Here is a 22,120-nt window from a genome sequence, read left to right as displayed (position 1 = left end):
AGGTTTGCAAAGTACTTCATGTATATAATCTCATCTGATCCTCACAAACAACCTTTTATGGGAGGCACTACAGGTATTTTTAACCCCATTTTACAAACGAGGAGAGTGAAATTGGGAGGTTAAGTTGCTCACAGTTATACAACTAGCTTCAGAAATGGAATCTGAACCTAGGAAAAAAAAACCTGTACAAGGTGGCTTTAATTCCTCCATATCAATCTGAGATTAACTATAAATATAAAATTCTTCCTATTTGGCTTTTCTCATGGTGGAAGGAAAATGACCATGCACCGTAGTTGTGAAAATACCAGCAGTCCTCCATTTGTGGTTTATTATAATAAACAAGTCTATTTAGTCTTTCTAAAATTAATATTGAAAGGATAGAGAATGAGTGGTATAAAATTACTTTATTATTCACATAATTTACATTTATGAAAGATCATCACTTTCTTTGAAACAAGAAAGTTTACAAATGAGCATTTTTTCCATGCTTATCAATAAACTGTTAGGCAACATAGTATAGATGATCACTTCTATCTCAAATCAGAAGTATGCAACTAGTAGGTGTTGACAGAAAAAAATTATGTTTCTGCACTGATCGTTCCTGAAATTTTTTCCTTTAGAATAATCACTTCCTATTTTCAGAACTGCATCTCGAGATAGGACATACAGTCTGACCTATGTGGCAATTAGGAAAAAAAAAGTCTTTGTATTCCACAGGGAAAGATAAAGATACTTAATCATATTTTCTGTAATTAACATTTTTTAAAATACAAAATTGAAACCCTTTGAATCTGGCTGAGGTCTAAAATATTTGTGAATAAATCTTTTCATTTTCATGGTAGCACTAAATTTACTTTAATGTCTCTTCCTCTGAGATCACTTTTTCTCATAAGATTATTTAACCAACTGACTTGATTCTTTAGAACAATCAGATAAACCCACTGCATACATAGTAAAACATAACATTTCCCCAAAAGCTGCTGTTTACAAATGAAATTTGTAAGAGGCAACGTTCATGTTCATAAAAATAAGTCTACAAGGGGTAAATTAAACTACTGTTCCATCATACAATCTAATCCTGAAAACAAATTCAGAGAGAAAGAAATTTAGGTTAAGATTTTTTTAAAAATACCACAGTAGAAAAGCAATGTGATAACTATCATGATTTTTCTATATATGATGCTTATTTGCATGAAAAACCTATGCATGCATGCCTGAGTGGAGAGAATCCTCACTCTGACTTGCAGGTCTCTCCTCTAACTGTGTTCCTATCTCACGGACTTTAGGCTCACGCTTCCACTTTTTATGGGTCATACAAAAGCAGTAGTCACTACGGAAGAAAAATTTTCTTGGGAATTTAATATGAGTCAAAATCATTTTTCCCCCAAATCTGGCTTATACAAAACCTAAGTGTAGCCTATGATTAGTTTTACTGGTTTTTCATTGCCTTGCCTTTATCATGAGAGAAGAAAGAGGAAGTTAAGTTAGGAATCTTGTAATCAGTCCCCACCAGCCCTCCTCCTCTCTCCCAGCCTAAACTCAAGACTATACAATTCTTAATGGTGCTTGGATGTCTTTTCCACAGGTTCTGGGACTCCTCCTCTAGACTGCAGCAGTTCCAGATTCTGCATTCTGGTCCCCTTCCTCAATTACACAATTTTCACAGTAAATGTATACCTTACATAAGAACTTTATATAACTATTTTTCTACGTATAACTTTTCTCCTTACTGTAAAGTAGTATGTTTCATTATTAATTGTTAGCCAGATATAAAGAATAAGGACATTTTTGTAGGTGGTAGCAGATTTGGAAATTCATTTTTTTCTATGTGAAATGCAGCTTTCAGTTTACATTCTGAAGACTTTTACTTTCAGGAAAGATTCATAAGTTCAAACACAAAATAATTAATGGGAGACTAAAAAACAAGCTATTCAAACAAAACCAGAAATATCCTTTGAAAGGTTTCATCAGAATTGCTGGGGAGGTGGAGGAAGGTGGGGGGGGGAATTGAGGCAATTTCTAGATTATGAAGATGAATCACTAGACCTTGAAATTACAACTCTTAAGTGTAATAACTGACCAAGAATTTACACTGAAAACAGAGCTTATGACTTCATTTCAATTGTCTAATTGATATCTATTAGAAATTTTTTTTAATCACAAGTCAAATTGTTCATGTAGAATCTGGTGGAGGAAGAAAGAAGCAGCAACAAAGACTTACAATTTACAATCACCAACTTGTGGAAGGAATTTTGCCTAACCAGCTAGAAATAAAATGCAAGATTTTTCTTGTTGGAAAGAATGTGCTTATCCTGAATTTCTTTTTTTAAAAAGCCCATCTAAAATGCCATTGAGAGCCAAGTCAGTCAAGTAAGATATGAAGAAAATCCTCCTGGCTTCACAACTCCCAAGAGACCAAACATAATCCAGTATAATAATCATGGTCAAAGGCTTCAAAATTAAGGAAGAGATTCCTAATTGGATATATACATTCATTTCTACCTTACCCACAAGTCTCAGGTGAAAAGACTAAAACAAAACAGCATTCTTATAAATAAATAAAAAATAAATAAATAAGCTCTTTGATGTTTCACCTCTGTACAAATACTGAACTTAAATATTTACTTTTCAATTTGAACCATCAATCTTACATCAATATGGATTCTTTTATTACAAAAATACATATTTATAGTCAGAGAAATAGCTGATAATAGAAAGTGGCTGTTTCTTTGCCATTTTCTAAAGTTTCACAATCTGCTTCCATCTACTTACAGAGGCAAATTAAAAGGCCCCTACCAAGAAATTACTTCACAAAAAGAAGTGTTCACTAAATGTTATATACAATCAACCTCCAAAGACTTTAGGCCTACGATTGAAAAGGCATTTATCTGCGACACCACAAAGTGTCCACATGTGGCCAGCACAGGAGGAGGGTCAAAGTGTAAACAAGAGTCATTATCCGTTTGATAAACCAGTCTTAACTGCTTGACTCAACTAATTTGAGGGAAATATCCATAATGTACTCCAGTGATTTTAAAAGCTTCAAGACCAAGTTCATCAAATACAAAACAAACCCAAGAAAAATCAACAGTGATCCTTTAGCTAAATACTGCTTTTGTTGCTATAATTGAGAATTAAAATCCCAAGCTTTGTAAAAAGCTTCAGTTTTGCTCTGTTTCATCCACTTCCATAAAAATATCACTAAAAAAATATTCAGTGACTTTGGTTGGTTCCTCTTCAGTTTCCACCTTTTGATCACTTTTACACTTTTCTTCCTCAAATGACTGATCACAGGAAACCTAATAATGCAAGAAAATAAATATTGAAAAGTATTACATTATAGAATACTGTCAGTTCATGTGCTGACAAGTTTTGCCAGACCACTTCAGTTGCTTTCTTTTTAAATCTTTGGTATAAAAGAAAGTTAACTGGGGTGTGGGAAATTTATGTAGCAATAGAGGCAATGTAGAAAATATAGCAATAAAAATAAATTTTTTTAAAAATATCACACAACACTAAAGCACAAAGCTACTGTTTTCTTGGAATAACTCTATTTCTTACAAAATCTGGATTTTCTTAGAGCTTTTTCTTGACTATATACTAGTTAGGTTGTGTGGGCTAAAGCAAATTGTTTCAATTCTGCATTTTTGAGATTTACTATCTTTATCTTCTCTTCATATTGCAGATGGAAATTCTTAGGACTATATACAAGAAATTAGAACAAAACAGATTACAATCTGAGGAGGCATTCAATGAAATTATTCTACCATATTAAAGGCATAACATATAAACTATATATACTATACTTAAATCAAGTAGAGTGCCCCCCAGAAAAATCAAGAGTGCCAGCTACTGGCATTTAAAGTAGCAAGGACATTTTCAGACATATAGAAAGTGCCTCTAAAAATGAATGATGGTATTGCATCATAAAAATATTTCAGTAATAGAAATTGAGTAAACATTTAGTTGTAAGGCAAATGCAAGTTTTAAACAATATACATGAGCTAACAATTACTCTTTCCTCTTCTGCTCCCTCAGATAAACAATCAGACACCACTTTCTTCTTTTACTGCTTATGAGTATTAAAGAAATCACATCAAAGCTCCTAATTTTGATTAGATCAGTGGCTTTGACCCAGAAATCTCTGCAAGACTAACTCCCTAATTTAAAAAAAACATGTTTCCTCTCCTTTTTCAGTTTTATTTTGTAGCCTTTGCTGATATTCACATAAAAAGATCCATCACTGTTAATCATTATGTTCCTTCTTAATTGAGTACATGTCACACAGAAGCAATAAAACACAGAAGTAACTACCCATACCTGAGGTGTTGAGCTGCTAACAGTACTGGCTTCAGAAGGAGACTCAGCACTTGTGGGTGGAAGAGGACAAGAGTCTTGCTTTTTTCTCTTGCTTTCATTCAGTTGAGCTGGTCTTCTAAAATTATGCCTTGAGACAGGTATAATAGGTTTCAAACGCTTTTGACTATTCATTAGTGTGGCTTCTTCAGATTCCAAATTATTCTCTGAACATATCAAAGATAAAAATCCCAGGGGTCTTCGGCCGGGTCTGGAAAGAAAGATAAAATGACTCTCTTGTTTATGTGCCCCAAACTCCTTTACTTCAGGTCAAGAAGGGAGTTGAAAGTTGCCAACTATCCTTCACAGTAACATTTAATCTATTTAAAGGATACATCTGTTTGATAAATTAAAAGAGAAATTAAACAGTTATTACAATTAAGAGATTTCCTCACAATACCTGGAAAACAAAGACGATGACTTGCTTCTCTGTTCTAACTGATGGGAAGCCCCACTCCTTTCCTGCTTGTCAGACACCACACTCTCATCTGGAGGTAAATGAGGAACATTCTCTTCTTTTTGAGTACATGTCACCTCCTCACAAGATTCAGGTCCTGAAGCCTGAACACTGGGTTCTGACTGCTCTTTCTCTGTCTTCTGAGGTTCTGCAATTATAGATGTGCTTCCCAAGACAGGGACAACTGTCTGCTTTTCATAAGACTCTCCTTCAGAAGACACAAAAAAATAGTTCAAACAATGAAGCAAGTTACTCAGGAAATGTATTTATTCAAATGATCTGAATTGCTTTAAAAATATCAGCAACTGATAGTAAGAATCCTCATATATCTAGTTCACTATAAGCTACAATGAACTATTGTGGAACATTTTAAAAGTTCATTCAGAATAAGCTGAACTGATTAAGATGGAAAATGGTTAAAGTTTCTGTGCAAAAAAAAAAAATGCACCAACCACAATGAAAGTAAATGATGTACCTACCCTCTGACTCAGGTCCAAGACAGAGGGTCTCGTATGTGCCAAAACATTTATAGAAACATTTTTCTTTGGAGCCAAGCTTTGGTCATTATAATGACACACTATTCAGTTTTGTTTTGTTGTTTTCATTTACACTGTTGTGGCCATTATGCAAGTAGTTTTCCTGGTTGTGCTTACTTCACTTTCTATCAGTTTATCTAAGTCTTCTCATGTTTCTCTACATTTATTCATAATCACCATTTCTTACACTGCAGAAATATTCTATTACATTCATGTACCACAATTAATTTAATCATTCCCCAATCTATGTAGATGTTTCTAAGATTGAGCCCTAGTCTCTCTCCTAAGCTACAGTCCTGCATCACCAACTGCCTTTGGGACATCTTGAATTGGATGTCGCACAGGCATCTCAAATTCAACATGTCCAAAACAAAGCTCTTTATCTTTCTTTTCATCCCTTGCCATCTTCCCAACTGTCTAACTATTGTCAAAGGGGAACCACCATCCTCCCAGTCATTCAGGCTTGAAGCTCAGTTATAGTATCCTTAACTCCATACTTTCATTCACCCCACTTACCCAATCTGTTGTTAAATCTTGTTTTTACTTTCAAAATAACTCTTGCCTCCATCCCCTTCTCTCCACTCATTCAGCTGGTCTTCCCACTTCCCTATCCTCAGTACAGACCTCATCAGGATTACTGCAATCCTGCCTCAAGTCTCTCCCCCCTCTGCTCAATTCTCTGTTCTGCTGCCAAAGTGATTTTCGTAAAAGGCACATCTGACCATGTCACCTCTTCACTCAACAAAATGCAGTGACTCCCTATCACCTCCAGGATCTAGTAGAAAGGCCTCAGGCATTTAAAGCCCTTCACCATCTAGCCCCTTTTTCTTTTTCTGCCTTGTCAATCTTTACTCTTCAGCTAAACTGGTCTAGGTGCTAGATCTAACACACAACTCTCCATCTCCAGACTATGCCTTTCTTCTGGCCACATCCCCATACCCAGAATCATCTCCCTCGTCATCTCTGCCTTAAGAGCTTCCCCAGCTTCCTTCAAGACTCAGCTCAAATCCTACCTTCTGCAGGAGGCTTATCCTGATACTTCCTGATCCCTATGCATGCTCCCTAAGATTGCCTTCCATTTACTCTGCATACTGTGGTGACTGACTTTTAACAAAAGGGTAAACTGAGGCAAATCACCATGCAAGATAACATTTATTAGCAGAGGCTAATAAATAAGTCAATGGATTGCCTCCACTAATGCCAAAGACCCCCAAGCAAAAGCACATTTACCTTCATATAGGTTTTCAGAGAGTACAAAGCAAAGAAGACAAAATCATCCGATGAAGGGCAACATGATTGATTACAGAGCTGAGGTTCAGGGAACAACATGATTGGTTGGAAGTTTGGTAATGGGGGCTAGCAAAAACCCCACTTCTTTTCTCATGAGATTAAGAAATGCTCATTGTTTGAATCTAGGTACAAGATAGCAGCCCAGATTTTTGGACAGCATACAAGACATCCTTGAAGGACAACTTGGTGGCATAAAAATTTCAGGCCCAAATTTCCTTGCTTGCTCACACATTCACCAAGGTGAGTTAAATTCCTTGAGGCAAGAAAGCTAGATTTTAAAACTTAACCCATTGTAGGCCAGCTGAAGTCTGAACTAAGTTCAAAAACAAAGAACCATAACTGGAGCAGTTATAGGGCAAAATAAATTACTTATAAATAGGATCTATAACAAAATGAGAGAAGATCAATTTTAATCTTCTCAGTACATCTTGTAAGTACTTTGTTATTTACATATTGTCTGTCTCACTAGAATGTGAGCTTTTCTGTCTTGACCTCCTTGGAAGTATAGGTCTTACAGTGCAATCTCTAGGTCAAACAATACGGTCACATTTTCCCAAACTGTTTTTCAGAATAATTGTGACAACTGATAGATCCACACTAGTACACTGATGAATGACCCTACCTTACCATAGCCCTTCCAACACTGACTATTCCCAAATTTTGTCATTTTTAACAATTTGATAGTCATTAAGAGCAGAAATATTACAGATACGGAAATTTTCAGAGTATCAAAAGCTCCATTCAGCCACTGATTCCAACATCTTTCTCAACCAAATTAGTTGAAATGTAAGCAAAATAAAGAGACACATTGGTTCATCCTTATGTAATGTAACTTAACATAATTTAAAAAGTTCTTTCCTTCCCATGACAATTTCTGATTAAATATGTACCATGAACCAGTAACATAATGAAAATTTTATAGGCTAGTAATGCTAAAGTTCCATAAAAATAGAGACAAAGGTTACTAAAAACCTATGTTGTAAATGATCTAGTTATAAAGTGGTGACGGATACTATGTAATATTTTTGTGTTAAATATGAGTGTGTGTTTGTTTGTAGGGCAAACCCAAAAAACAAGCCTTATCATTTGTATAGTATTAGGACTTTCCAATCATTGACAAGTCATTCTAGCTTTGGAATTTGAAAACAGCTGAATTTTTAGAATGAAGGTGAAGCCAAAATGGTTAACAGGCCTTGCAAAATCAGGTACATCACTAGCTATCCAAGTCTTCACCACACCACTCTATCCACATTTTTTAAAAAATGCAACTTCCTTGGTTCTAAATATCTCAAACATTATTAAGCAATGACTTCAGGCACAACTGATAGGCCAAGATTAGGCAGAGAAAGAAGAAGGAAAAGATTAGAAAAGAGAAATGAAAAAGGGAAAGGGAGAAAAAGAAAGAAGTATGGAAAGGAAAGAGGTACATATAGAGGGGAATGGGAGAGGGACACCAAATGCCAATTTGATATAGATTTCCCAAAGAACTGTTGTAAAAATATTGGAACCAAAAATTCTTTAGGAGAAAGTCAAGCCCAAATGCTTTTTACTAGTCCCAACATGAATCTTCAGGATGATTCCAGGGAATAAAGAAAACTCTTTAAAATTGGGAGTATGAACTAGGACCGTCCAGCATAAATTTGGCTTCAGGGCAAAAAAAAAAAAAAGCCTGATAATTATTTGATTTGGGGCTAACACAAGATGCTACTACTAGCAAACTGCTTTGTGGAAGGCAACAGAAGCACTCTTAATCCCAATGTAAAGGGAAGAACAGAAGAATGTTGCTAATATCCCAAAAGGAAAGTTAGCAGATATTAATAATATCATAGTATTACCAGGCAAAGGCCTCATTTGTACCACAATGTCTAAGGCTGGCTAATAACTAGATCACCATGACTCTTTTTCAAAGGACTAACTCAAGTTTGTGAAATATCCAGTTAGATTAAGGTCATTCATGATTATAAGCAAAACGTAAACACCAAATCCCTCACCTGTAGCATTCTTGTACACATCTGTGGATTCTTCTGAGGACACCTGTTTTAAATAAATGTTATTAAAGTTAAAATGTATTATTTTGTCCTTAGTTCAGCAATTTAAATGAGATAACAAAATATCTTCTAAAAAGCCAGCTCAGATGACTAGAGTATAATGCTGATAATCAAGGCTACAGGTTCAATTCCAAATTGGAACTGTGTTCCATGAATTTAAAGAATTTACCCTAGTTCAGGCCAGTCACCTAACAAATGGATGTTACCATTTATATAACCTCAAGTCATCTAGACAAACTTCCTCAGTCCACAGATGAAGAAACTGAAGCCCAGAGAGGTTAAATGACTTGCTTATGGTCAAAGAGGTAAAATAAGTGACAAGGCGGAGACTCGAGATCATTTGCTCTAACTTTAAATGGTAAGCACTTTCCCTCTTGCTTTACCATGCTGCCTCTGCGGAGCCCAGTAACATAAAGCTTTGCTTTGGGTCTTTGGCAAACAAAGGATGTATCCAAAGTGAACCACCAAAGGAGGTTTAGTTCTATTGTTTCCCCTAATATGTTCTAAGAAGGAATATACAATGAGAAAAGGAGACTGGTATGTAAGTCTGGGCACTGTAAGGGTATGTCACAAGGCTTATCTTATTCCATGTAACCCTGAAAATTATCAAAGCAAGCCATTTGTATTTAATATCTTCACACTTCTTCAGCAAACAATTAATTCCTCCCCACTTTTTTTTTTGTTCTCTGAATGTCCAGAATGTTCTATCACTAGTTTAAGAAACATCAGGTAATAATACTCAGACACTCAAATGGATCTGTGATCTCAATGAGAAGGGAGTTCCCAATGACACATACTGCAACTCATTTATACATGCCAATTCTATGGGATTTTTGTCCACATCTTCCCTAAGTCCATCTCACGATTGATCCACCACATTTCCCTTGGGCTTACCACACAGCCAAACCATTTTCTCTTTCTCTTATGTATTTCCTTGATTAGTTCAGATTATTCACTCAAGTACACAAACTAATAAACAGTGTAGATGCAACCCTCAATACAGCTGTGCAGGGAAAAACATGAGCTTTATTCACAGCTTTATTATTCAATTTACCTTTCAGGGGAGCACAAATACTATCTTAATTTGTCTTCTACTAGAGAGAGATTATTGCTCTTCAACCTTCCCTTTGAGAAGGTTCCTTTCGCATTATTTTTCTCCACATGCATGAACATCTAATAATAAAAGCTGACATTGTATCATACTTCAAGGTTTGGAGAGTGCTTAATAGCTGTAGTACCTACTGTTTACTTTTGTCTCTCCATGTATATTTAGTAGATTTCAAAATACAAACAGAAAAAGAGATGACAGAATATAGTCACCTCAGGTCCTTAACGGTTCTCTTACCTCAGAAGTGATTTTCTGACAATCCTCTCCTAAAGTAGAAACATTAACATTTGTAGGAGCAATCAGGCTAGTGCTTTCTTCAAGGCTGTGACCAAATGTTTCACTAAATGTCAGATCCAAATCAGTTGGAGGCTTTTCAGAGGATGGCTGCATACTGTTTCCGTAACTAGAAAAATGTGTGGAACACTGTTACTATAACTGGGAAATTCAAGCTGCAGTTAAAATAAATTGGATTTTATAATTTTATAATGTGCTAAGTGTAATTCCAATGAAAAACGATGAAAAATTATGCAGACTACTACAAAATTCTGCTTTCTAATTATATTCCAATTTAAGGCATGATCTCAACTTGAATTCTTATGTATTGGATTCAAATCTGAAATGTTTAGTATCTTCAAAATGATGAAAATTTGACTTAAATACCTCCAAATTCTCTTCCATCTCTGACATTTTGATTTCTAATATCATTTATCAAAGACTATACAAAAAATCCCAAAAATCTTAGGGCAGTTTTAAGCTTTAGCAGCTTAAAAGCAGCTTTTAATAACTCTAAGCTTCAAAGTTAAAATTTCACTAAGACTTTTGGAACATCCTATGTAGGTTAGAGGAAAATCTAACACTTTTCGGAAGAAATCAGAATAAGGGATGTATAAGAAAACATTAACACCCAAATGGTTTTTTTTAAACAAATATAAGAATGGTCATAATACATTTCCTCTTCAGCTGTCCATCAAGAAGCTAAAATAAAATATTTAAGATAACTACAAATAAAATTTCAACTAAGCTTATTTCATTTTAAAAATATATTTGTTAATGTCTTCCCAAAAAACTCAGCAAAAATAGTGTTTCTCACAATTTACCTCAGGTCTCCCCTTTGTTCTTTATTCATTGGTTTGACCAATATGGGTGCTGGCAGTAGAGGGCCAGAAGTTAATGAATCCGACAAACCAGCAAACTGCTCTACTGAGTCTGTTGGGATTTCCACCAGTGTTAAAATGAATGTCTGCTCCTCTTCTCCTTGATGTTCATCAGCAACCAGATTCACTACCAAAGTTGAACAGTCAGTAATGAAAATCTGAGCTAGGATGAATTAGCAATTTTCTCATAATTCAAATTAGCCTTAGCAAAAAGGTTCATACAAAGTACAAATGGCAGTATTTCAAAAAGAAAGATGATTGGAACTGGCTCCAAAAGGGAATAACATACACACTCAGTTGGGTATAGAAACCTATATACACAGTGGACAGAGCACTGGCCCTGAAGTCAGAAGGACTTAAGTTCAAATCCGGCCTCAGACCAAACACCTGACACACAGGGCTGTGTGACCCTGGGCAAGTCACTTAACTCCAATTGCCTTTAAAAAAAAAGAAAAGAAACCTATATATGAAACCTATACAGAAGAGAGTATATATGTTTGGGGCAGGGTAGATTGGGGAAAACAGTAATTAGAAGCAAAACACTTTTGAAAACAGACAGCATGAAAGGAAGGAAGGAGGGATGAAGGAGAGAAGGAAGGAGAGAGAAAAAGAGAGAAAGTAAGAGAGAAGGAAGGATAAATGGGGAAAATAGAATGGAGGGAAATACACAGTAATCATAACTGTGAAAAAAAATTTACAGTAAGTTTCTCTGATAAAGACCTCATCACTCAGGGGCAGCTAGGTGGCGCAGTGTATCGATAGAGCACCGGCCCTGAAGTCAGGAGGACCTGAATTCAAATCCGGCCTCAGACCAAACACTTGACACTTACTAGCTGTGTGACCCTGGGCAAGTCACTTAACCCCAATTGCCTAAAAAAGCAAAAAAAAAAAAAAGACCTCATTACTCAAATATACAAAGAACTGAGTCAACTCTATAGAAATAAGAGCCATTCCTCAATTGACAGATCAAAGGATATGAACAGGCAGTTTTCTAAGAGAAGTAATCAAATCTACCAAAAGCCATGTGAAAAAATACTCTAAATCACTACTGATCAGAGAAATGCAGATTAAACTAACTCTGAGCTACCACTCCATACATATCAGATTGGCTAATGTGACAGAAAAGGAAAATGACAAATGCTAGCATGGATGTGGGAAAACCGAGAAATGATGAGCAGGATGCTCTCAGAAAAACCTGGACAGACTTACATGAAATGATGCAAAGCGAAATGAGAAGGACCAGAACACTGTACACAGTAATCAGAATATTGTATGATGATCAACTGTGAATGACTTAGTTATTCTTAGCAGTTACAATGATCGAAGACAATTCTGAAGGACTTATGGTAAAAAAAAATACTATCCATCCCCAGAGAGAAAACAGAGGGGCAGCCAGGTGGCAAAGTGAAGAGAGTACCAGCCCTGGAGTTAGGAGGACCTGAATTCAAATCCAGCTTCAGACACTTGACACTTAATAGCTGTGTGACCCCAGGTAAGTCACTTAATCCCAACTGTCTCACTCAAAAAAAGAAGAAAAAAAAAGGAAAGAACAAATAGAGTCTGAATGCACACTGAAGCATACTTTATTTTCTTCATTTTTCTTGGGCTTTTTTTGTCTTTGTCTTCTTTCACAACATGACTAATATGGAAATGTTTTGCATGACTGCACATGTATAATCCATATCAAACTGTTTGCCTTCTCAATGAGGGAGGTAGAGAAAGAATTTGGAACTCAAAATTTTTTTTAAATGAATGTTAAAAATTGTTTTTACATGTAACTGGGGAAGAAAATAAAATATTTTAAAAAAACATGATTCACTAAGATGAGGGAAATTTAAGACTCCTGATTTAAAACTCACTTCATCATTTACAAAAGAATAGTTCCTATGAATGAAAAAATATTTATTTTTAATGGGCCCAAATAAAGGTAAATTATCAAGGTAAAAATATGGGTAATATATCACTTTATACATAGGTTAGCTAGGTGGCACAATAGATAGAGTGGGCCTGGAGTCAGGAAGACCTGAATTCAAATCCAAACTCAGACACTCACTATCTGTGTGACCCTGTGCAAGCCACTTAACCCTCTCTGCCTCAGTTTCCTCATCTGTGAAATGAGCTGGAGGAGGAAATGGCAAACCACTCCTGTATCTTCGTCAAAAAAACAAATCCCAAATGGTTTCACGAAGAGTTGGACACAACTGAAACAACTTAACAACAAACAAACAAAAAAAATCACTTTCTAGAAATAGTGTGTCATACCTGCTATGCCATCTGGGATGCTTACATTCTGCTGCTCAACTTCTGCAGCATTATTCAACATACACTGCTATAAAAATGCAAAATGAAAAATTATTTTAGGACAAAATGACACAATGAACAGCCACTAGATCTGGATTCATGGAGTTATTTGAACCCAAAATATTTTAAAATGTTAAAAAATTTTAAAAATCTTCATTTTGCCAATGTTTTCCATTTATTTAATTGTGTGTGTATGTGCATACACATAAAGAGACCTAGGAGTGAAAACAGAAGTATTTTTACTCTAAGTATGCTGACTAAACTGCCCAAATGATTTCTATCCAATGAAGTAATTGAGATAGTGGTCCTAAACCTTCTCTCCTCTACACAGCAAGTACCAACTTGACAGAGAAAAATGTTATGCAGGGAAAGAAACTTACCTCTCATCCAGTCTCTGGAATATGGTCATTAGCTTCTGACAATAGTCCCATTATTAAACACTTCAATCAGTAAACACACAGAATGCTCTGGGTGCAATAGGGAGTAAAGGACAGAGAAAGTGACAGATCAACCTGCTACAGAGGCCCTTATCAATCTGTGACTGCTGGGAACTGTGGCATGGATAAGATGTGAGAGAAACTAGGTTCAGGTTCTCCCCAGACACATAGGGAGTTAGAAAAAAAATCACCACAAGTCCAGAGACAGAGCGAAGAATTTATATGAACTTACTATGTGTGTGAGTGCATCATAATACGTGTGTTTTTCTATCAACTGGAACATTATAATCTAAGCACTTCCAAAGATTTTGATAGGTCGTAATTACCCAAATTGAGTAAAATCTTATTTCAATGAATATCATTACAAAGAAGTGTTTTACATAGAGATTTCCAAATTTTGTTAAGTGGACCAATAAATACAAAGAACTGGCTATAGGGTTATTATTTTTTTTAAAAGCATAAAATGAATAATCCTGCATAACAAATAAGCCTATGACCTTCAGCAAGTCTCCACGCATTTAATAATCAATTTAACAGGAACTGATTGTGTGAAGTTCAGAATGAAGGCAGGGGAAAGACAATTTGAGCACTTTGTCTATTTGTTCTTTTTAACAAATACCTTTCAACTCCTTCTCATCCATGCTTACCTTTAAACATCCAAACTAAAATATCTCTCAAACAATCTAGCAAAGCCAAAAATTAACTTCAGATGTAAGTGTTTAAAACAGCAGTATACAGTACCTCCATTCTGCCATTACCAGATTCAAAGCACTTCAATATAAAACAAATTACTAGAACTGACTGAACATCTGCTATTTCATTTCTAGGACTAAAAAAGAAGAAATATGCTCCTATTTCAACAAAATTCTATCACAGTACAATAATCTTACAGTTTGAAAGGAGTTCAGGATAAAAGGAAAGCCTAGATATTTTTTTACCTGGGTAAAATGAGTCATTAATAAGTTGTGTCCATCATCACTATGGCTAGGAAATTCTCCAGTGGGAGTCTTAGTGAGATTACCACTCATGTCATCTGAAATGGTCTTGGCTAGTGGAGTGGGAGGTACCACTTGAGACTCTTGAGACTCCTTGTCCTGGTTTTCTTCTCTGAAAGTAAAAAATTTATGGAAGAATAGGTATAAAATCACAGAATTTTACTGGCATAAAGGCCTTGAGTAATCTAGATTAATTCTTATATTTTAAACTGTTGAGAAAAATGTTGAGAAAAATTATTTTCCCAAGGTCAGACAGCCACTGAGTGGCAAAGCCAGAATTACAACTGGGGTTCTTTTACTCACAGTTCAATGATATTTCTGCTATACAATAGATAACCAGTTATTTTCACAGAACACCCAATTATTTATTTTTAGGCTTAAATGATATTTCCATCAATACTGCAGCTTGGAAAACTTATGCCATTTTATAAATATTGCTAATAATAGCTAGCTAGCATTTATTTAGCATTTCAAATTTGCATTTGATCCTCATGACAACTCTGGGAGGCAGGTGCTATTGTCATTCCCATTTTACAGTTAAGGAAACTCAGTCAGACAGAGGCTAAGTGACTTGCCCAGAGTCACACAGCTAGTAGGCATCTGAAACTAGCTTTGAACTTAAATCTTCCTGACTAGGTTCAGTGCTCTATCTCCTGTACCTTTTAACAGCCTATACCATATAAATGGAATTCCCTCCTTTTGCTTACCTTTCTATTTGTTTGACTTCTTTGCCATCATCGGTGCCTTCGAAGCTGTGTAGATCTGTCAACATGCTAGCCTGCATCAAGCCATCTGCAATAATCTTTGATTCTAGGTTTGTATCTTCCAATACTGCTCCTTTGGAAGCTATACATTCTGTTTCTTTAAAAAACAGAACAAATCATTCAACATATTGTGCAAGATAAGATGGCTTACACTAAAACCACATTCTTGATTAAACTCCTACCAAAATAACTTACTCAATCAGTAGCTCTTTTAAACAATTCCTAAACAAGAAATACTGATGGTATTATTCACAAAGGGGAAAAAGAATGATAACAGCTAATCAGATTACTGAATTCTAAATCTAATTAATATATTGTGATATATATATTGCTTGCTAAGCAGTGTCTTACTGGTAATCCCAACCTAGTTTAAACAATTACATTTTTAAATACTACATGAAAAGGCCACCCTGTAAGCAACACTGAAATCCATGTTTCAAAAATAAAATTTTACATCTATCTATATCACTTTTAGTGAGTTTATAAGTCACCTAATATACATTTATTCATATGATCTTGACAATAACTCTATGAAATGCAAGTATTATTGTCCCCCATTTACAGGTTAATAAACTAAGGCTTGGAGAAGACTTATTCCAAGTCTAGTACTATTCCACCTCCAGAGCCCTCTTGACCACACTGTCCTCTTAAAAGATGAAATGACCCCAGCAAGATCTCCATTACTTGATACATCAAAAGAAAATAATATCTAGATGTCTATTTTTATTTACACTCTTACAACTGTAATTAAATGGTTTTCCTCACAAATCATCTTTGCCTTGTTGAAAACCCCATCCTTTAGAAGGTAAAAGTGATAAAGGCAGAACTGCTATTTTGGATACGATACTGAATAATAAGAAGGAAATTGCTGGCAAAGTAGAAATTAACCATAATCTCAGAAGGAAGTGACAAGACATCTTAAAAAATGAAGATGGAAAGGAAATTTCAAAAAACTCAGAGCATGGATGGGTAAGATGTGATGACCTGATTATTTCCACAAAAGAAGATGGCTCAAAAGAGATGAGATGCATTTAGAAATAAAATGGTGACAATACAAACAAAAATGATTCAGATGAGGAACAAATAAAGGAACTATTTAAAGAGTCAGTCAACAAACATTTATTAAGCACCCACTATGTTGCAGATATCACTAGGGATACAAAGAAAGTCAAAAGACAGTCCCTTCCCTCAAGTAGCTCATTTTCTAATGGAGGAAACAACATGAAAACAACTATATACAAACAAGCTTTAAACAAAATAAACTGGAAATAATGAACAGAGGGAAGGCACTAGAATTAAGGGCTTCCTGTCAAAGATGGGATTCAGCTAGGACCTGAAGGAGGCCTGGGAAGCCAGGTGGCAGGAAAGGAGAGTATTCCAGACACTGGGGACTGCCAGCAAAAATGCCAAATCAGGAAGTGGAATGCCTTTGAATAAGAATCAGCAAGGTCAGTACCACTGATCTATCTGCACAGTGGGGAAGGTAGGGGGAGGGAGGAGCAAGATATAAGATGAGGAGAGGAAGGCAGGTTACAACCAACTCTGAATACCAGAGGATAGTCTATTTAATGTTTATATTATACTTAAACCTAGAGGTGACAGGAAGCCAAAGGAGTTAACTGAGGTAGGGGGACAGGGGAAGGGAGAGGGGGACAGGAGAGTGATGTGGTCAGTGCTTCAGGAAGATCACTTTGACAACTGAGTGGAGGATGGACTGGAGTGGGCAGAGAATTGTGGAAGGCAGACCAAGCAGCACACAAAAGCGCAAAACTAGTAAGTGTCTGAGGAACAATCTGAACCCAATTCTTCCTGATTCTAAACTCAAGATTAGATCACCTACCAGCTGCCTCTTAGGCTGAAGAAAATAAGATGAAATTTAATAGTGATAAATGCAAAGCCACAGAACTTAAAAGTTAGCAGGGATTTCTGACACCACCTACTTGAAATGGTACTTGACCAAGAATCCTTTCAGAGAATTCAAAGGAAGATCTATGTGAACTGATGCAAGATGAAGCAAGAAGAACCAAGAAAAGAATACACATAACTACAACAATATAAATAGAAAGATAAAAGAAGAAATTGAATGCTATGTAATTATAATAATCACCTGGCCCTAAACAAAAGTGGAAAAAATACACCTCCTTCCCTACTTTGTAGAGCTACTGCGTGACTAAGGATGTACAACACCACATATACTATCAGATATCGTTGATGTGTTGGTGTGTTTGCTCAAACTTCTTTTTTCTGTTTTTCTTTTAAAATTGTTGTTAAGGAAGGCTTGCTGGATATGGAGTGAGAAGAAGGACATGCTTAGAAATTCAGGTGATATAAAATCAAAAGATTTATCAATAAAAGGTAAAATTTTTTAAAACTCTTTTATGATATTGGTAACAAGGGGCCATCCACCCTGTGCTTGTTAAAGAGGCCCATTACCTTTCAATGAAGGACATTCTACTTTTGTACAGATCTAATTATTAAGTGTTTCTTGAAATGAAACCTCCAGCTGCGTCTATGCAACTTCTATCCCCTGCTCCTGAGTTCAGACTCTCCAAGGACATGGAGAACAAACCAAGACTGAAAGGAATACAACATATGGCCCTTTTCCACATGACAGCCTTTCTTTATATATATACGAATAGTGAATACTGCTACCAACTTCCCCTTGAAGTTTTTTTTCTAAGGTAAATGCCCCAAGTTCATTTAACTGACCCTCATGTGGCATATTCCCTAGTCCTCTCATCATCCTGGATGGCCTCTTCTGCTCTAGCTTAAATGCGGTACCCAGAATTGAACAAAGTATTCTCCATGTCAACAGATATCTATTATTGTCCTCATTCTGGACACCATCTATGCTTCTCTTAACATATCTAGGATTCAAAGAAACAAATAGTCTATGTGGGAGATGTGACTATATGAAAACGATCTTGGGGTCTGTGAACTGCAAACTTAATATGAGTAAAAAAGCTGAAATAGTTGATAAAGAAGCTAATGTCATCTCTGGCTACATTAACAGAAAGAAGAGACAGTCCCACTAAATTTGGTACTGGTCAAATCACATCTGGAATATTACAGTATTCTGGATACAATATTTTGGCAAAGACATTGATAAGTTAGAATGCGTCCAGGAGAATGTGACCAGGATGAGGATGAAACTAGAAACCAGGTCAAACAAGAATTAAGGAACTGAGAATTGCTAGCCCCCCAAAAAGATTTAGGAGGAAACAAATGCTGCCTTTAAATATGAGAAAGCCTGTAAATGAAAGCTCTGAAGCCAAAATAAAGCCAATGGGTAGAAAGTCAGCAAAGCAAGATTCCCACCAGATAGAATATTCCATTTCAAATGCTGATATGCCATAACTTCAAATGTGGGGCCAAAAGCACCTCCATCCCCTACAAAAAGAACCACAACACTCACCACTGTGAATTTCAACCTGCTGATTCATAGTTCCAGGAAGACTAGTAACTTTCCGACGAACATGTCTATCTTTTCCAAGTATTTTACTGAGGTTTGGCTTAGGTTTAGGAAATCTGCTTCTTGTTCTCAATGAACTTGTCTTTTTAGAAGACAGATCACTACAGAAAGGAGGAAGAAAAACACCCATTAACCACAGATTTCTCATAAATGCCCCTATATCTTACTGCACTATAAGCACATTAATCTTATTAGTCTAAAATAGTTAGTTCCCAAAGGTCAAACTTACCAGCAAGGAGTAACTGGTAAGGAAGAAAGTTTGATTCAATGTTCATAAAATATTCTAACTACTTTAGATAAGTCTAAATAAATTTTAGTACAGGCTCAAATATACTGTGATACACCATCAATGTGAAATGTTAAGAGCAAGAAACCAACAATTTTTTTTCAAAATTAAAAAACTAATGTCATCAATACTCATTCTGATTTGAATTTTATGATTAAATATGCCTCAATACTATCTGCTATATTAAAGCAGTAAATTCAAATTGTATTGTTAAATGACAATGTAATTTACATTTATTTTACACTATCAGTCAAAAGAAAATGATCTATAAAGAAAAACCCATGAAATTAACCTGGAAGGTGTAGAATTTTCCTTTATTTGCCCAGGTATGTTCATTTCTTTTCCAGTATTTTGCTCCTCTAATATACTCTTATTTTCATCTAGTATTGAAAGCAATGTACTAGAGACTGGTGAAGAAAGAACTTGATGTTCAAGAAGTACTTTGTGGTCAGAGGTCTCTGGGTTAGAAGTGGAAATATGGCTCCTTAAGTCATCTTCAGGAAGCACACACACTATTCCTATTGTATGGAAACAGAAGAAATGAGAGTGACAAGGAGATTTCCAAATGAATTAATTTATTCATAACCAATAAAGCAATAATTCCATATGATCTATTAGTGCTCTATAATGAAGAATTAATTATTTAAAGATGTAATCTTAACAATTTTTATATAATGGAACTTTACCCTAATATGGCCTGGGTATTAGCACAACAAATACATATTTTGCTGAGAATGGTTCCCAAGGAATCCTTCGTGCTGCCCATAACAAAATCCTATTTAGATGGATTTCAAGACGGATATTTATTTAAATAACAAATGTGACACTATGGCAGACTGTGTAATTGCATGAGACTAACCTAATGTTAATTTAATTAACCTATGTTAATTTAATGAATCTGTGAACTCAGCTTTTATATGCTCTCTTAATGAATTCAGGAAGTATTACAATAAATTTGTAAGAAAAAATAATGCATCTTTATTTAAATTAGCATTTTTTAAAATGAATAAACATCCTGAGACCTTACAATGAAAAGCACAGTGTTGAGAAGTCAGAAATTTTAGGTTTTCATCCATCCCAACTCTTACACTGGTTATGTGATCTTGTGCAAATCCTTTAACCTCTTTGGGTTCAGATCCACATGTATAATATCAGGTTAGCTTAGATGATCTCTATGGTATTCTCCAGCTCTAGAATTCATTAACTAAGGGAAGTAAGTGCATCCAAGCATGTAGGTACATTGTGGTTATATATATACCTTGTGGAAACTTATTAATAATGGCAAAAAGAATGGCATGGAACTGGGCCAAGGTGATTATAACAGATTTACTTCTGTGACAGACACTGAACAGTTGCTGCTATCCAAAAGATCTGGGCAAAGATGTGTCAAGCCTTGTTCCAGTATGGGCAGACCTCACATTCAAAAGAAGTGCTACTATTACGAGGTTGATGGTCAATACCTCTGGCTAGTAACTCCACAGGAGATACACAGTACTGAAAAACTACCACATATTACTAACAGAAAAGCAACCCAAAATGCATGCTACTGATAATGTCTTAGTGGTAAAAATGATTTTGATATGTGAAAGACTACAATTTCATCTTCTGTTAAAATGGTAGAATAGGTTTTTTTGAGGAAGTTCTTTCTTTCTTTCTTTTTCTTCCAAAAACATATCTTGTTCTTACCTTCAGTACTCGTCTCTGACTGCAACATCTGATTTCCCATTGTAAGTAAAGCTATGGCAGCTTCTGTGCTTCCATCATTGACACCTACAAACCAATTTACCCAACTCTGAATAAAAGAGTCATTGTAGAAATCAAAGTTTATTTAAATTTACTTTTTTAAGAATCTACTTGAAGATACTCTTCCTCTTCTTTATTATACTACTATCAACATCTTACAAAGAAACAGTAGAAATATCAAAATCAGATCCTGAATGATTTGATCAGTTTAATCCATCACCAAAAAAGCCATTATACTCCTTTGAAAAGAAATCTCGATAGTATCAAATGACTATCTGCTATGACAATAACCTTTCATCCATGTTAAAAACATTCTGGATATGTAGTAGGTCACCCATTTGACTATCCAAAAAAAGAAAAACATACAATTCTTCTAAAAGGAAAAGAATTTACTCATCAATATGGTCCTTTGCTTCAATCCTCTAGCAAGTCCTTCATCAACTACAACCATCATTCAATCACTGAGTTTATCAACAGTTACTTAAATAGTTTCCCTATTAAAAGTTACCTGTTTCTTCTTCAGGATATCCAATTGTAGCAATTTCCTAAAAAAGAGGAAAAAAATGTCAACTAAATTATCTTCCTACGTATTAGTTCAGCACCTTACTTATGGTACAATGTGGCATTTAGCTGCCTTTTGATAATTCTAAAGCTTAATTTTCTTTTTTTATCATTATTCATGAAATTACAAGTAGAAAAGGGCAAAACTATTCACTATTCCTATTTTTCCACTTTCTTTGTATCCTTGTCCTAGCTATGGCCACAAGTAAAACCTCTTTACACTCTTTATCATTCATGTCTTTCCTTCTTTGTCATCATAAGTCTCAGGACATCTTTCCTGTCAGCTACAACCTAAATAAAATAAGTCTGAAAATGTCCCTTTTGAAAGGACAGACAAGCTGACACACATATTAATATAAAATGAATGTTACAAAGTCTAGAAATACAAAACCAGTAACTCCAAGTCTTTAATAAATAATATTGGGGCAACTAGGTGGTGCAGTGGATAGAGCTCCAGCCTTGGACCTGAGTTCAAATCTGACCTCAGACACTTGACGCTTACTACCTGTGTGACCCTGGGCAAGTCACTTAACCCCAATTGCCTCAGCAAATAAACAAACAAACAAATAAACAAACAAATAAATAAATAAATAGATAAGCAAATAAGCAAAT

At 35.4% G+C, this 22,120-nt stretch overlaps 1 protein-coding gene across 1 annotated transcript in view; it reads right to left on the bottom strand.

The window, feature by feature from the left end:
* Positions 1-385: 385 nt before the first annotated feature.
* BDP1 (BDP1 general transcription factor IIIB subunit) overlaps positions 386-22,120 on the bottom strand; it is an 87,049-nt gene continuing 65,314 nt past the window's right edge. Inside the window, 13 exon segments of the mRNA XM_020998485.2 lie at positions 386-3,299; positions 4,321-4,567; positions 4,757-5,021; positions 8,631-8,673; positions 10,033-10,198; positions 10,893-11,076; positions 13,212-13,278; positions 14,626-14,794; positions 15,390-15,543; positions 18,862-19,019; positions 19,497-19,722; positions 20,891-20,974; positions 21,456-21,492. Of these exon segments, the coding sequence (XP_020854144.2) occupies positions 3,162-3,299; positions 4,321-4,567; positions 4,757-5,021; positions 8,631-8,673; positions 10,033-10,198; positions 10,893-11,076; positions 13,212-13,278; positions 14,626-14,794; positions 15,390-15,543; positions 18,862-19,019; positions 19,497-19,722; positions 20,891-20,974; positions 21,456-21,492 (1,938 nt within the window). The 3' untranslated portion in view covers positions 386-3,161.

Source organism: Phascolarctos cinereus, unplaced genomic scaffold (assembly GCF_003287225.1).
Source record: "Phascolarctos cinereus isolate Bilbo 61053 unplaced genomic scaffold, phaCin_HiC Scaffold_4;HRSCAF=312, whole genome shotgun sequence".
Lineage (NCBI taxonomy): Eukaryota > Metazoa > Chordata > Mammalia > Diprotodontia > Phascolarctidae > Phascolarctos > Phascolarctos cinereus.
This window is presented reverse-complemented; position numbering and strand designations above follow the sequence as displayed.